The sequence below is a fragment of the Panthera leo genome, chromosome B1 (genome assembly GCF_018350215.1).
Source record: "Panthera leo isolate Ple1 chromosome B1, P.leo_Ple1_pat1.1, whole genome shotgun sequence".
Taxonomy (NCBI): domain Eukaryota; kingdom Metazoa; phylum Chordata; class Mammalia; order Carnivora; family Felidae; genus Panthera; species Panthera leo.
In genome coordinates this window covers 204,574,553-204,590,086 of record NC_056682.1, presented here as the reverse complement: position 1 = coordinate 204,590,086, position 15,534 = coordinate 204,574,553, and the positions used below count along the sequence as shown (strand labels likewise).

At 60.6% G+C, this 15,534-nt stretch overlaps 1 protein-coding gene across 7 annotated transcripts in view; it reads right to left on the bottom strand.

Moving 5' to 3' along the window:
- GAK (cyclin G associated kinase) overlaps positions 1-15,534 on the bottom strand; it is a 53,646-nt gene that overhangs the window by 21,581 nt on the left and 16,531 nt on the right. For all 7 annotated transcript variants that reach the window (XM_042937165.1, XM_042937163.1, XM_042937168.1 and 4 more), the window contains 6 exons: positions 13,500-13,625; positions 10,165-10,254; positions 8,559-8,694; positions 8,131-8,243; positions 6,167-6,257; positions 4,118-4,241 (listed from right to left, as the gene is read on the bottom strand). In XM_042937165.1, coding sequence (XP_042793099.1) covers positions 4,118-4,241; positions 6,167-6,257; positions 8,131-8,243; positions 8,559-8,694; positions 10,165-10,254; positions 13,500-13,625 — 680 coding nt within the window. The remainder of the gene's footprint in view (positions 1-4,117; positions 4,242-6,166; positions 6,258-8,130; positions 8,244-8,558; positions 8,695-10,164; positions 10,255-13,499; positions 13,626-15,534) is intronic.

The following is a 15,534-nucleotide window of genomic DNA, read 5'->3' as shown; positions in this document are numbered from 1 at the left end:
CCTACACCAGCACAGTACCCGTGTTTAAAGAAAAGTGACACAGAATGGGTTTGTCCCCTATTCTCGTTAAAAAAAAAATACTGCTGGCAATTCTGGGTAACTTACATACAAATTTTAAGATCAAAATCTGTAAAAACACCAGGATTTTTATTTATAGTGCAATGAATTTACAGACTGAGCGATACCATCTAAAAATTAGCTCTCCCGGAGCACGTGGGTGGCTCAGTTGAGTGTCCGACTTCGGCTCAGGTCATGATCTCACAGTTCATGGGTTCAAGCCCTGCCATCAGTCTCTATGCTGACAGCTCAGAGCCTGCAGCCTGCTTCGGATTCTGTATGTCCCTCTGTCTCTGCCCCTCCCCCCGCTCGTGCCCTGTCTCTCAAAAATAAACATTAGAAAACATTAAAAAAAAAAACCCTCTCTCAGGGGCGCCTGGGTGGCTCGGTCAGTTGAGCACCGATTTCTGATTTCGGCTCAGATCATGATCTTGAGGTTCGTGGCATAGAGCCCTGCGTCGAGCTCTGTGCCAACAGTGCAGAGCCTGCTTGGGACTCTCCTCCTCCCTCTTTGTCCCTCCCCCACTCGTGCGTGTGCACTCTCTCCCTCAAAATAAACACTTAAAAATAGAACGTACAATACCAGTAAAACAAAAACTTCAATCAGGCAGGTCACAGAAAGAGAAACACGTGCGAGCAGACGTGCACATCCACAGGCCCACGGGCCACACATGCTCCGGACCTGGGCCCCGGCCCCCGGGACACGGAGCGGCCGTGGGCACACGCTGGCTGCGTGTGCTGGGTCTGTGTGCACAGGAAGGCCCTCCTCCAGGGAGAGGCCTCCCAGGACTCCTGGGCCCACGCGCCCTCTGAAAGGGCTCTGGCTGTACCAGAGAGGGGCTGGGCTGTTCAATGGCCCCGGAGAGTCAGTTAATGCCCGACGCCACCTGCACCGAGGCCTTTCTTAACTGGGCCCTCCTGTGGCACATGGAGCTGTGCGGTGGCCACAGACCCCACAGGGGACCCAAACGGAGAACTCCTTTGGTGGACACGGCTGGCGGGCCCGGTGAGGGACAGAGCATGGCTGCCGGGCCCTGGTGGTCACGCGCACAGACGTCACCGGTACTGGTCACATCTGAGGAAAGGGCCAGCACCAGCGTCTTCTGCCATTCCCCCCTCCGAGGCTCCGGCTGTCTGCGTGCTGGCTAGACAGATGGCCCGTCAGGGTCAGCCTCGGGTTTGTCTGCTTCACCGTAAGCTCCCGAGTCCGTCGGTATCCGAGGCGTCTGCAGCCCGGGCGGAAGACAGTTACGCAGGCCGAGCCGCCCACCCTGAGAGGCCTGCTTGCAAGTTGGTCCTCGGCTGTGGCTGCCGGTTCAGGAGGGTCCTCGCTGTTCCCAGAACTGGCAGGAGTGGCCCCTGTGCCCAGACTGCTTGCACCAAGACGTGATTATGCTCACACCTGCTTTCCCTCTAGAGTCCGGAGGCTGGTGTGTGCTCAGCGGAGGGGGCCCGAGAGCAGCCGCAACCCACACCCTGGGTGACAACGCTTCACCTGTGCTGCAGCGGCTCGGGCGGGGAATCAAGCGCCTCCCACGTGACGCCACGGCCAAGGACTCGGGAAGCCCCGCCTGTTCCCCCACACTTTGTGCCGCGAGCCTTTTCCCAGCGCTGATCCGCTGACCCGCGTCCTATCTCTGAGGAAAATCCCAGCTGTGAGGACGACTCCGCGCCCGGTCTTGGGTGTCCTTCGGCAAACCTTCCCCCCGGGGATGGTCCCGGGACCCTGACACGTATCCTTTTTCTCTTGTTCTAGAAACCTTTGATCCCGAGGACACCGGGCGATACCGTTTCATCCTCGTCTGCGCTCCGATCTCACCATCGCACCGGGATGACCCCGAGCAGCCTCCCAGACTTGTGCGCCCGCGCCCCGAGGCACATCCGCTAACATCCCCAGGCCGCCACCCCGACCGCATTCTGCTTGTGCCGCCGGTCGGAGGTGCGCCGTTAGGGTTATTACTTTTTGTTAATATTCCACTTGAAGGTATAAGATAGCTGCACAAACCCAGAGTCAGTCGCAACAACAGCTAAATCCAGAAGCGAACCACCACCACCTCTAGCCTGACACGCAACGGGGGCCCCTGGGGTGCAGCCGGTGGAGCGTGCGACTCTCGATTTCAGCTCAAGTCGTGATCGCACGGTTCGTGAGTTCAAGCCCCATGTGGGCCGATAGCAGGGAGCCTGCCTGGGCTTCTCTCCCTCTCTGCCCCTGCCCTGCTCACACGCTTACTCTCAAAATTAAAAAATGTTAAAAGAAAAACACACGCACAAGCAACGATTTTACGTTCCTTCGTTTCTCAAAACTGCTTTTAAGAGCAGTGCACGAGTGCACGAGCATGTGGCACCAAGCCCGCCCCCTCCCGCCGCACCGCCTCCCAGCCCTGGCTTCTCGGGGCGCCGGCATCCTGGTCGCACAGAAGGCCACGGGCACCCAGCCCCCGCACCCACCCTGGAGAGGCTGGCAGCCGAGGCCCGTCTGCTCTCTCCCTGCACCTCAGCAGAGAGGCTGTGAAATGCTGGACCCGCCTCACGCCTGAGGCCCAGCAAGAAACAGGGCTTCCGCACGGCTGGTGCGCCTTTTTCGGAGAGACTTGAGAAGTTTCTCCCGCGTTCTGGAACCTCCCGCTCATCGTCGTCAGGGGCTATGGCTCCAGAGCCCTCCGGTCCCAGAAGCCAGCCCCAAGACCCCTGCAACGTCACCTGCTGGGATGAGACCTGCCGTCCGCCCTGCCGGTGCTGCGGCCGCACGACATGCAGAGGATGACGGCCCGTGGGGTGAGCCACGTGGAGGGGCCCACGACATGGCGGCACCGTGCGAGGTCGCCCCTCATCGGAGGCGCGAGTGGAGAAGCGCCGCAGACGGCAGGCGAGCCTGCAGGCCACGGGCGTCCCCACCTGTCCTGCCTGGGCCCCCCAACCAGAATGTGAGCCACAGCAGCCGGACCGCTCCCGACCCCAGGGACAGACCCGGAGAGCTCCTTCGACAAGGCGTGGCCCGGGACACTGACCCACAGCCAGTAGAAATCGGGTTTCTCGTCGTTACATAAAGTCACATCAGAGACTGCGTGCGCGCTGCTATCTAACACGGTGCTCACGCGTGCAACACTCACACGGGTGCGCGCGTGCTCACGCAACGTGTGTGCGACTTTACCTGTGTTGTCTGCGGCTGGTGTGTGCGCACACACAAGAACAGGGAAAGCAGAGGAGCCTCCACGCAATCAGACACACGTGGTAACTACAGAGAACAAGGGTCCCGACCCCCGGCCTGAGAACCAGCTCCCACGGATCATCCCCTGAAACCATCGGCACAGAGAAGCAGAGCCTCACGTGGACGCTGACATCCCTGAGCTGGCCTGCGGGGGCGGGGGCGGGGGGGGGGGGGCGTGCTGGAGACCCGGGCCTGTGAGGCTCCCACGGAGCTCCCTAGGCATAGTGGAGATGCCTCCGGAGGACCTGGCAAACGCAGGCCATGTGTGCTGGCCACGAGGGCCTGCGGCCGGTGTCCAGGGTGACAGGGTAGCCCCCGATTGTGCACATGCGCACTCCCCTCAACAACCTGCTCACAAAGCGACTTGATTTACCCACACGCTCAAACCCAAGCGGCCCGAGTGACTCAACATGTTAGCTCAGTGGGCCTGCGGTCGTGAGGTGTCCTGGGCCCCTCCACTGTCCCCCTTGCTCCACGCCACGGAGAAGAAACCACACAAATGCGAGGGGCACTGTCCCGGTGCAAGGGAGGCGCTGAGGCTGGCGGCTCAGGTGCTCCATGGAAAAGACCTCCCGGGGGCGAGGGTGGCAGGGCCCCGTGGCTTCGGGCACTCCCATGTGCCCCTCCGCGGCAGGGGTGGGAACGGGTGGCCGAGGCACCCCCATCAGGCAGCGCCACCCCCCTGCCTGGGCCCACGAGGCTGATGGCATCACACGCTCACCAGCAGCCTCAAGTGCAGGTCCTGCCAGGTCTGGAGGCGGGACAGAGCCCAAAGGTCGGGAAACCCCTACTACAAAGAGACCACGTGCTGTCACTGTCATCTAGACGCCGTGCCCACGTGCCCTCACTCACTTGGCAACGGACTGGATGACCTTGGAGGAGGTGTCCTTGATGTTTGTGAAGAGGCGCTCGGTGCCCCCCCGCAGGATATCCAGGAGCCCGCCATAGGGCTGGTCGTACTCGGCAAGCGCCAGGCCTGGAAGCAAAGACAAGTCGGCTCAAGTCACAGCACAGCCTGGGGCTGGAGGCGGGGCCTCGAGGCGTAGGTGGGAGCCAGCTCCTGGGGAGACGGGAGAACCAGAACGGGCAGGGAGCCCTGCTTCCTGTCAAGCCCGACCATCAGCGCACAGTATCCGGGCACAGTATCCGGGCACAGGAACGAAACCAGCCAAATGCTGCCTGAGCCTGGGGGGGAGCCCCGCCCTGCCCGGCACCCACGAAGTGCCTGGCCAGCTGCTCTGTCCCCAGGGCAGAAGCTGGGCCCCGTGAAGAGGAGCTGGTCCCTCTGGGCACACGTGGCCCTCCATTCCCGTCTCGGTGATGTCCCACCAGCCCACTCCCAGCATGCACTAACTCACGCTGAGGGGACCAGCGAAGGGGAGGCAGCCTGGCGGACACAGACACCACAGACGCTTAGAGGAGGAAAGGGTGGGGAAGGACGAGGGGGGAGAACACGGGGTGGGCCGTACAGGGGGGAGGCCTGGTCACCCCAAGCCAGGCCACAGGCCACATGGTAGACCTTGGGCATGCCTGGGGCACAATTCTATCTTTTGCAGGGACAGGGCTGCTGGCATAGAGCCCAGGCTCCTGACCATAGCTCCAAACGGGCACCTGCAGGACACGGCTGCCTGGATGAGAACAGGGTGGTAGCAAAAGAAGGCAGTCCCTGAAACCCCAGGGCCGCAACGGTGGGGTCATCAAAGGGGGCTCGGGTGGGAGACGTCGGTGTGAAGAGACGAGCATGATCTACGACTGCACCTGTGCCGCGGGGGCCTCTCTGGCAGCCTCTGTGCGTAAAGCGGCAGCACCAGCGGCCAGACGGCCGGCCCGCGGCTGGGACGAGGCTGGACGACATGGCCCACACGTGAGATGTTTCTGTTGGTTCGTCACTAGGCAGTAGCTGGCCCAGCCCTGGCCAGGCACCACCACTCGTGTGGTGTGAGCCCATGTGCGGCAGGGTCGTCCCTTGGGGCCTTGAGAAGCCCCCCCCTCCCCCGCCGCCCCCCGCCATGGCAGATGAGGCAGCCCCACACATGGGACACTCAGGGAGGCACCCAGGGCCCACCGTGCATGGATATGGAGCGCCCAGGGCATGGGCCCTGCTGGCTGGCGGGGACAGCTGAAGGACCCAGGACTCCACGCCCCAAAGAATGAGAGGTGGGGGATGAGCACGGGGGCCTGTGGCAGAGAAGCACGTCCTGGCATGGCCTTCCAGAACTTTCCAAGGCATGGCCACACAGAGCTCAGGCTGAGGGCTTCTGTGGGGACATAGTTATGCCACTGCTGGGTACCCAACCCATCCTGATACACACTGGCCGAGGGGAGTAGAGGTCGCTCACCACACGTGACCTGAGCTATAGAAGGCCGCCGGCCTCACCTCCACTGCTGCCAGAGCCGACCCTCTGCCACCCCCCGTCTGAGTCCCCGCTCGGAGCCCTCCAGCCCCCCAGATCCTACCATGGCCGCTCTATTCCCCACACCCTCCTTCTGACGCACTTGTCCTCCTGGTTACTCTCTGCCCTTCAAGGCACGCCCTCCTCTACACGCCAAGAAGTGACTTACAGAGCGGCTGTGGGCCTCCGAGGCGGAGTGAGCCACGCGGGTGGGTGGCCCGTGTGGCCACCGCCAGTTGTCACTCCATGCTAGAGGACCGGTACCGCCCTGATGGTGTCGGGAGAGGACAGCTGATGCTCACGCCTCTTCCCCTGTCCCCTGTGGTCCTGAGTGTGTCAGTTCCATTGAGTCCTGGCGGTTCCAGGGAATCTGAACCTGAGGGTGGTCCTGGGGGCCCTGAACACGTAGCCTGTCTCTTGCTGTCAGGTGCACCGCACACAGCGGGAGCATGGTAACCCCAGGGGCAAACGGTGGGGGGGGGGGGGGCACAAGGCAGGGGGCACTCACCTCCACTGTAGCCACCGCTGCTGGAGCCCCCGAGGTGGGGAGGCCCTCGAGACGGGACAGCATTCCCATAGCCCCCATTCTGCTCTAGGAGCTGCAATGATTCCAAATGCAAATAATCAATCTCCAGAGGCCGGGGCCAGGGTTCAGGTGGCTCCTCCCCAAACAGAAAACCTTCAGATGCTGGCACAAGGTGCCTGTGGGCCCCAGGTACGCTGGCCACCAAGTTAACCTAGCTCTCTCTACCTGACTTACTAAAACATCCAAGAGAACTTCCCGGACTCTGAACAGCCCAGCTGAACCAAAAGGCAGACCACACTGACAACTGACCTGCCCATGTGCTGTTCTGGAGCCGACGTGCTCGGGCACACACCTAACACAGAGGAGGCAGCCGTGAACCTGCCCAACTCTGCAAGTGGTCCCTGCACGCCCACCGCACGCCAAGGCTCCACGGCGACGCAGGGCAGATGGGGCGTGCGGACGGCAGACCCTCGGGGCTGAGGCATCTGTGTGGGGAGGTGCACCCAGACTCAGTCGGCTCGTGCCCTCTGGCTGCCACAGGAGCGGGGCAGTGGGCTGTGCACAGTGAGGCTCTTTGGCGAGCTGAGCCCGAGGCCAGTGTGGGGCTGGAGCCTCGAAGAGATTCGTGCAGCCCGGAGGCAAGGTGCACGGCGCAGGCCTCCTGCTCAGCCCCCTTGAGGCGGCCTCAGCCTTCCTCAGCCTTCCTCAGTCTCAGGGAAGATGCAGTTTCTGCCGGTGACTTGTTTTATAAGTTACTCGGTAGTGTGCTTTAGGGTTTTTGGTGAAGCTTTACAAAATACGACCATCGAGGTGGAGTTTTACCACATTAAACTCAGGAAATGAGGTACACGTGCTATCGTTTCTACTGAACGTGACGACATCTTGCCTTTCTTAGTGACCTAGTAGGGAATCGGTATTAACATCCTACGAGTTCCTGAAAATAATACACATGCCACCAAGTGGTCGGCAACTACCACTGTTAGGCCACGTCTCCTCTTCGCAAATTCTCTACTTATCAATTTCTGGAAGAAACAGAACATCCCCTACCATGACCCGATGCCTCCCACGACTCCCTGTAAACTAACGAATGCTGCTCGGTATCTCAGAGACTGTGTTGTTAAAGACGGGTAAATGACACCCGTTTTCCTTTTGAAGTTCCTTTTCACAGCATCCTATTGAACCACACAGCCGAACACTTCGTATGCCTCCACTCTTGGGTTTCAGACTCGATTCCTATTCCCCCTCTCGAGGGGCCCTGTCTGCTGCATGCGGCCCTGTGTGGCGGGCTGCCTTCCCGTGGGGAGGATGGCCTCGCTGCACACTCGGCCCCTACATAAGAGGTTTAAGGTTTGCACGCATGGGGCACAGGTCTCAGAAGCACTAGCATCAGGACACGCGCAGCAGTGGACCCACCAGGAGCTGCGTCCGTCCACGGGGACTCCCAGGGGCGCGCACGCAGGCAGGCCTGCCCACCGATCAGACACCTCCCCACGCCGCCCGGGGCCCCTGCTCGCCTTTGGGGACGAGCACGTTTTCTGCGGGGCTACGTGGCACTCTGGGCCGACCCGCTTTAGCGCCAGACTGCTCCGAGGCTCTCTCTGGACCGAACCCACTGCCCCCCCCGCCCCGCCACGTTCCGTGGCCTTCTCCCCCCTCACCCCGCTGTGACCTTCCGTGGCCTTCTCCTCACCCGTGCTCCTCTCCACCTCCCGCCCTGGCCCCTGGGATGCAGGGAACCAGCCCAGGAGGTTAAGCACTGAGCACCAGGGCCCCACGCCCGGTTTACTCCCCCGGCTCCTATGATCGGGTGGGACGTTTCCCCTGTCACCCCGGCCTGTGGAGGCTCCACGGCACTCGTGAGCCCCCTCGGGGAGCCGTGTCTCTTGCCCTAGAGCAGGTGCGGCCTCTCACGGAAACGTCCTGACAACACCCGTCAAGGCCCCTACCTCAGTGATGGGCGACTTGGGGTTCACATTCCTGGCGGCCGCAATCTCCTGGAGCTGGTTGACCAGTTCTGTGATGGACAGCCGCTCCTCGGGGTTGACCTTCAGCGTAGCGCCTAGGGCAGAGGCAGGTGAGCTCAGGGCACGGTCTGGGGTCAGCAGTGCCCACCCTCCCCGAGATCACAGACCCGAGACCCCTCATTTCACTTACAGCACTGATTTCGCTTACAAGCGAGAGAGGGAAACATGACGAGAGAGCCACAGCGAAAACGGCACAAAGTTACCAGAACCGGCCACTCAAAGCACCGAGAATTCACAAGGGGGCTGAGCGCTAGGAAAAGCCCTGAGCAGAGCGGCCGCCACACAGCCGTGAGGGGCAGGGGACGGCCGGGGCCCTGGATGTGACACAGGTCCCCGCACGCGGGACTTACGGATGAGGTCATGGAACACAGAGTACTGGGTGTCATCAGGAGGGATTGAGAACTTCCCGTTGACTATTCTAAGCTTTGCTCCGTCTTCAAATGGGTGCTGCCTGAAGCACAGCAGGTACAAGATGCAGCCCAGGGCCTGCAGGGGACAGGGGGCGTGGTGGGGGTGGGGGCTAGGAGGGGGTGTGGGGGAGGGGGCTGAGAAGGCAGGGGAGGGGGTTGGAGGGAGGGGTTGAGAGGGTGGGGGAGGGGGCTGAGGAGGTGGGCTGGGGGCCCAGAGGGGGAGGGGGCTGAGAGGGGAGAGGAAGGGGTTGGGGGAGAAGGGGTTGAGAGGGAGTGGGGGGGGGAGGGGGAGGGGGCTGAGGAGGCGGGGGCTAAGGTGGGGACAGGGTTGGGGGGGAGGGGGGGAGGGGCTGGGGGCTGAGAGGGTGGGGGAGGGGGCGGGGCCCATCCAGCCAAAGGTCAAGGAGCTGGAGCCACACCCTGGTCTGAGTTCCAGGCACACCCAGCCCACTCTCTGCCCTCATCAGGCACAAACTATGGAGACCAGAGGAAGAACAGACAACAATCTTAGTTTCTCAGCAAGAGGTCCTTTCAACGGGAAAAGTGCCCACATTCGGGCACTTGGGACCCAGCAGGGCAGCTCCAGAGACCACTAGGGCAGAAGGCAGGGAGCAGGCCTGCGGGTCCTGGGGGTCTGCCGCTGCCTGCTAGCCCTGTGGCCTCCGATGCGGGCACACTCGTGGCCCAGACTGAGCAGGGCACTCGGGGCCCAGTGGAGGCCACACCCTCGGCGCCCAACGTCAGTCCCCCCATCGACCGCCGTGTGTGCGTACGAGTGTCCCCCAGCCGACCGTGCTGAGGAGCACCTACTGGGCTGGAAAGGAGATGCGCGGTGAGTTTGACACCACAGGCTGCCGCTATCCCAAGAAAAGGCTCCAGCGTGCAAATCCTACCGATTCACGCGTTTTAGACACGGTGAAGCCCGTCGGCACCCACGGCGGGGTCAGCACTGGAGGCGGCCTGGGAGGTCTGGGGCTGTCCCTGCTCGGAGAGGCCAGGGAAGGGGCGGGGTGCCTCCGCACCGGCGGGCGCAGCCCCGGGCCGCTCAGAGCTGCGCTCCCCAAGTTCCGCACCCTGATGCTGGACGAAGGGGTCAGCGGACCCCAGGAGGAGCGCTACGCCACGCAGGAAGTGCCACAGGGTTTCAGAAAGGTGAAGGGAGCGGGGTCGCCTAGGCGTCGGGGCCCGGCCCTCACTCTGGCCACGGCCAGACCGGCAAAAAGACCCAAGGCTGGGACTGGTCAGGCTGCACGAAGCCCCGGCTTCTCTGAAGGGGCTCTGAGCAGGGGGAGCTCAGGCCCAGGCCTGCAGGCGGCAGACAGGTCCGGGCAGAAGGTGCCACCCCGGGACTCTGCAGCACTCGGACACTCCACCCTCCACCCAACTTATGCTCGGTTCCGCTCCACTAAGGGCAATCACGGTGGTTCTTGTGACAAGGAAAGGAGAAGAAAAAGAAGGGTGGCCAGAGGGACGGGGAGCGGAGTGGGGAGGCCAGAACCCCCGTCCAGAGGCACGGCTGCCCGGGCACACAGCCGTGCCGCCTCACCCAAATGTCTTGCTTTTCGCCGATGGGGAAGTTCGAGTACAAGTCCACGATCTCCGGCGTCCTATACATGGGTGTGGTGTTCCTGGTGATCTGAAGGACAGACACAGACGTCTCAAAGGAAGGCCACTCGTGAGCACCACTTGTCCCGCGTCGATGTCGTGCTACTTCCCCAAATACCCCGCAGGACGTCTGTGAACGACGCTCACTTACACCCCGTTGCGTCCCACACAGACGGCAGGCTGCTCAACTCCCTCCTCACCCCCACTGCCGCCCGTCTCCCGAGCGCCTCTGGTGCTCCTGACGCAGCCACGCACGCCAAGCATTCATTGCGGGCACCCTAGCTCGTGTGGGTGTGAGGAGAAGCAGGTGTCACCCACAGGAAGTCTGTCCAGAGCCGTGAGCTGGGTCGCTCGTGTCTCTGAGAGGAAGTGCTATTCTAAAAGAAGCCTCCTGACGGGATCTTGTGGACAAAGAACCTTCTCCAACGGGAGAGAGAACTAAACCAAATTTAGCTGGTCGGTTCAGGTTTTCACACGCAAGATCCTGAGACCCAAGTATACAGGGCAGGACACGGGACCGAGGACAGGCTGGCAGCACAGCCCAGGGGGAGAGCCACACGCCCACGGCGTGCGTCGCCGCACACGGCAGACACGAACACCAGCCACGGGGCTACAGATTCCGCTGCCACGACCTCAGCCGGACAAGGAAACACAAACACGTGGCAAGTGTGACGGGCTGTTCTCCACCTGAAGGTGCTACTCCACGGCAACCCTCTGAAGAGGCCACGGGAGGGGTGCAGGTGAGGCCCGGGGTCAGAGCGCGTAAGTCCTCGGGCGGACGCACCCGGCATGCCGCGAGGGAGGCGAAGCCGGGGGCACCACGCAGCCCAGACGTGGGGCGACAGGAACACCCACGCGGGACAAGTCGCCAAGCCGCACACTTAGGGTTCTGCGCTGCTGTGCCCGTCTGGCGAGCTCCCGTGGAGAGCCCTATTCTACGCCGGATTTGTTCACAGACCGGCCGCTGCGATCCAGGCTCACACCCTGAGGAGACACGAGAACCCACGTGCGGGCCGCTCGGCATGCTGCCGCCTGTAAGCGTGCAGACGACAGGACACCGGACGCGGCCTGACCGTGCGCACGCGGCACTGGCCAAAGAGACCCAGGTGCACCACAGAGGGACCCATGCTGACCCAGCACAGCCCACAAAGCACGAAAAGCAAACGGAAGCCAGGAGAGGGTGTGCAGTGTGAGGGTCGGGGAGCTGGGAGACGCGCGTCCGCGGGCCTAGCCCTTCAGAAGAAACACGGCACCGCCTGCAGCTCAATTCTCCCGGAAACCAGCAACCGCTCGAAAAGTCAGGTCAAGTAATTAAAAAGTAAGATGCAATCAAATGAGTAACTAAACCCCTTGGAAGGAGAGAGCACAGATGCAAGGACTTGTCAACACAGCATCTGAGAGCACGCGCCTGGTCTGGGCTGTAGATCGGGGGAGGGGGACACCCGAGGGCCACAAATCCACCCTGACTTCCTTCTGGGACGTTCACGCTCTCTGGTGACACCACAACTCTCGGACGTGCGCTGGAGTGGAGCGCAGGTGCACATGGTGACGCTACCGGGCCGCTCGCTGGGAGACGGGGACACGCAGATGTGGGGTGGGGGGGCAAGAAGCCCACCGGACACACCAGAGTGGAGGCACTGGCACAGACGCGTGACTTGCCACAGGACATGCGTGGAGGCGTGCCCACACAGGCACGCACGCCCTGAGTGGTCTCCGGTGCCTCCCCCTCCCCCCGACCCCGAGCCGGCGGCTCTCCTCCAAGGCGGGCACGCACACAGCAGGGTCGGCAGGGCAGGCACCTGCTCGGCCCAGAACGCCCTCCTGCCCCGGCAAGTGGGCAGGGCTCCCAAGGGATGGGAGCCCGACAAAGAACATAGGGTCAAGTGGGAAGCGAATCTGGGGCATTTGAAGGACACACCACAAACCCCGAAAAAGACGGCACCCACGAGTTCTGATGAAGAACCATCACAGGAGGTGTGGGGGGGCTCCTGCCAGGGTAGTGGGGCACACACGTCACCAGGGCAAACAGCAGAGGCGGGAGGAGGCAAAGGACAGGAAGCCAGAGCAAGCAGCTGGCCCCCATGCCCCCGCCCGGGAGACGGAGGCAACCAAGCAACCATCACCCAAAAACAGGTGTGCGTGAGACACAGTGGGTGTTCGCACACCTCCAAGGACCCGCTGAGACCAGTGATGGAGACAGGACTCAGAGCCCATGAGGCGGTTACAAAACCACCCACCACACGGGACCGAGGGGCCCCCTCCCACGCTGCTATGCTGTTCCGTTCTGCCAGCCGAGCAACTGAAGGGGAGCGTTAAACATACTCTCTTTGCCGGGAATGACTTCCTTAGGAACGCTCTCACGCACGAGCAGGAATGCGCTGGGTTGGGGTGATCCGACGTGCGTCCGATTCAGTAATGGAGCACAGTCAGTTCCAGGAACAGCCAGCAGGTCAGGAGCACCTGTGCTTTGACCCATGACACCCGGTCCAGGGACAGACTCCGTCCAGACAAGAGGTGCCCCGCTGGCCCACATCCCGTCCCCGACTCCTTCACGGCGGGCTTCCTCGGGGTCCCCGGCAGAGCACGGATGCAGCACCTCCCCTCCCCCGTCATTCTGCGTGGCTTCCTGTCTCCTGTGTTTGGCTTGTGTGGTTTCTGTGAGCTGCTTATCTAAGTACGAGCCCCTAGGGGAACGGCTGGGGGTGTCCAGCGGAGGGCACACCAAAGAGCCCCCCAGGTCCCTCCCCCAGGCTGCACAGTCACACGTGCACGGGCTCTGTCCTGCTCTGTGCTGCCTGCTACCCGCACGTCCTCAGGACAAACCTACCAATCTCCTGTGGGGTCTCCTGTGGGACCCGTGAGGGAGAGTTTTCAGTGATTTTTTTTTTTTTTAATAACCACATTTGGGACGGTGAGAAAGTTCCGTGGATGGACAGTGGGGACGGCTGACCGATGACGAATGTAGTTAATGCCACTGGAACGTGCACTTAAAAATGGTTAAATTAAATAAGATGGTAAATTTTATGTTGTGTGTTTTTTATCACAATACAAAAAAACACCGCAATTAACAAAGGCCGTAAGAAGGTCTGGGATGAAGTGAGGGACGGAGACATGAGGTAAGCCTCAAATTCGGCGTCTCCCGGCCCACACACGAGCCCGGGAGGCGAACGCCGGGATGTGGGACGGGCAGGCCGCGCGGCCGCAGCCAGAGCATCGGCGACTGCGGAGACCCAGGCCAAGCAGACCACAAAGGGCACCACGTGCCACACGACTCACCTCTTCTTCCACCAGGGCCCGCCTCTGGGCGCTCCAGCTGTAGTCCGGGTAATGCGAGATGGTCGTAGCACTGCCAAAGTCACACAGCTTGATGGTCCCCTGGTTACTGAGCAACAAGTTCTCCACCTGCAGAATCCCAGAGGGCGGTCAGGGGCTCGGGTGCCGAGACCCAGGCCTGGGGGCGCCTTCCTCCCGCAAAGGGGAAGAAACGGCATTTTAACCTCTCTCTGATCGAAGTCAGCACGTGTGCCTTTGAAAACGGGGAACTCAGAAAAATAAAGTTATGACCAACCATAAATCAAAGACAACTCTAATCGATCATGTAAGGTATACAAACACACAAAAAACCTTTATGAAAGTCAGTTAGGGGCGCCTGGGGGGGGCTCAGTCGGCTGAGCGTCCAACTCTTCATCTTGGCTCAGGTCTTGATCTCACGGTTCATGGTATCGAGCCCCGACAAGTCAGGCTCTGTGCTGATGGCACGAGGCCTGCTTTGGATTCTCTCTCTCTCTCTCTGCCCCTCCTGGCTTGCACATGCATGCTCTCTCAAAATAAAGAAACTACAAAAAAAAAAAAAAAAAGAGGTGCCTGGGTGGTTTAGTTGGTTAAGCATCTGACTTCGGCTCAGCACGATCTCACGGTCTGTGAGTTCGAGCCCCACATCAGCTCTCTGCTTGTCGGCACAGAGCCCACTTCGGATCCTCCGTCCCCTACCTCTCTCTGCCTCTCTGCCACTTGCACACATTCTCAAGAAAAAAATTTAAACAAATTTAAAAAATAAGTCAGTTAATTGGGCGCCTGGGTGGCTCAGTCAGTTGAGCCTCTGACTTCAGCTCAGGTCATGATCTCGTGGTTCATGAGTTCGAGCCCTCTGTCGGGCCCTGTGCCGACAGCTCAGAGCCTGGAGCCTGTTTCGGATTCTGTGTCTCCCTCTCTGTCTGCCCCTTCTGTTCACGCTGTTTCTCTCAAAAATAAATAAACACTAAAAAACATTTTAAAGATAATAAGTCAGTTAAAAAATGAAAAAACTTAACATACCACTTCAAAATTACCAAATACATCAAGAACCTAGGAAAAAATTGAACAAAAGATACACAAAACACTTCCTATTCAGAAAACTCTAATTTTAAAGATCTCTTTTCTTATTTTAGAGAGAGAACCTGTGTATACAGGAGAGTGGCAGGGGAGGGGGCCGAGGGAGGGGAAGGGCGGGGAGAGAGAGAAGAATCTTAGCAGGCTCCAAGATCAGCCCACAGCCCAGCGCGGGGCTCGATCCCACAACCCTGGGATCACGACCTGGGCAGAAATCGAGAGTCAGACACTTGACTGACTGAGCCACCCAGACACCCCTGGAAAACTATAAAAATTTAGACAAACTCTTAAAATCCAAACAGACAAGGGACCAGACCACACTCCTGACATGAAAGGCACGGGTGTGCACAGCCACTCTAGAGCAGGCTCCCCAGCCGTGGTCCAGCCCCGCCTACCTCGACACAGCCCGCAAACTAAGAAAGGCTCTTACATATTTAAATGGTTGGCGGAAGAATCAAAAAAGACTGACATCTCCTAACAGGGGTCCAGAAGCAGCTTTAGGGGCGTGGTCGCGCCTGGCTGTCCGTAGGGCTGCCTGCGCTGTTCAGGAAGGTTGGTATGCAAAGCTGAAATGTTTAAAGTCGGGCCTTTTACAGGAAGTCTGTCAACTCACGCTCTGGGGGTGGGGTGGGGTGGGGTGGGGGTGGGGAACAGTCAAGGCAACTCACCAAATTCCAGAAAGTTTTCTGGGAGGAACCTAATTCAAAAAGTCATGTGGAGATGCAAAGAGCCAAAAAGAGCCACATGATCCCTAAGAAGTCAGGCCTTAACTGTTAAGCTCTGTTAAATAAGGCAAAGGAGCACAGGGTCCAGGACCAACCAACAGCCCCACAGGACACCCAGTGAGTGCCACGCCCGTGGCAAGGCGGCGCTGAGGGAACAGGACGGCCATCCAGGCAAGGTGCTGGGAGAGCCAGGGGGCCACCCATGATGCACCAAGGAA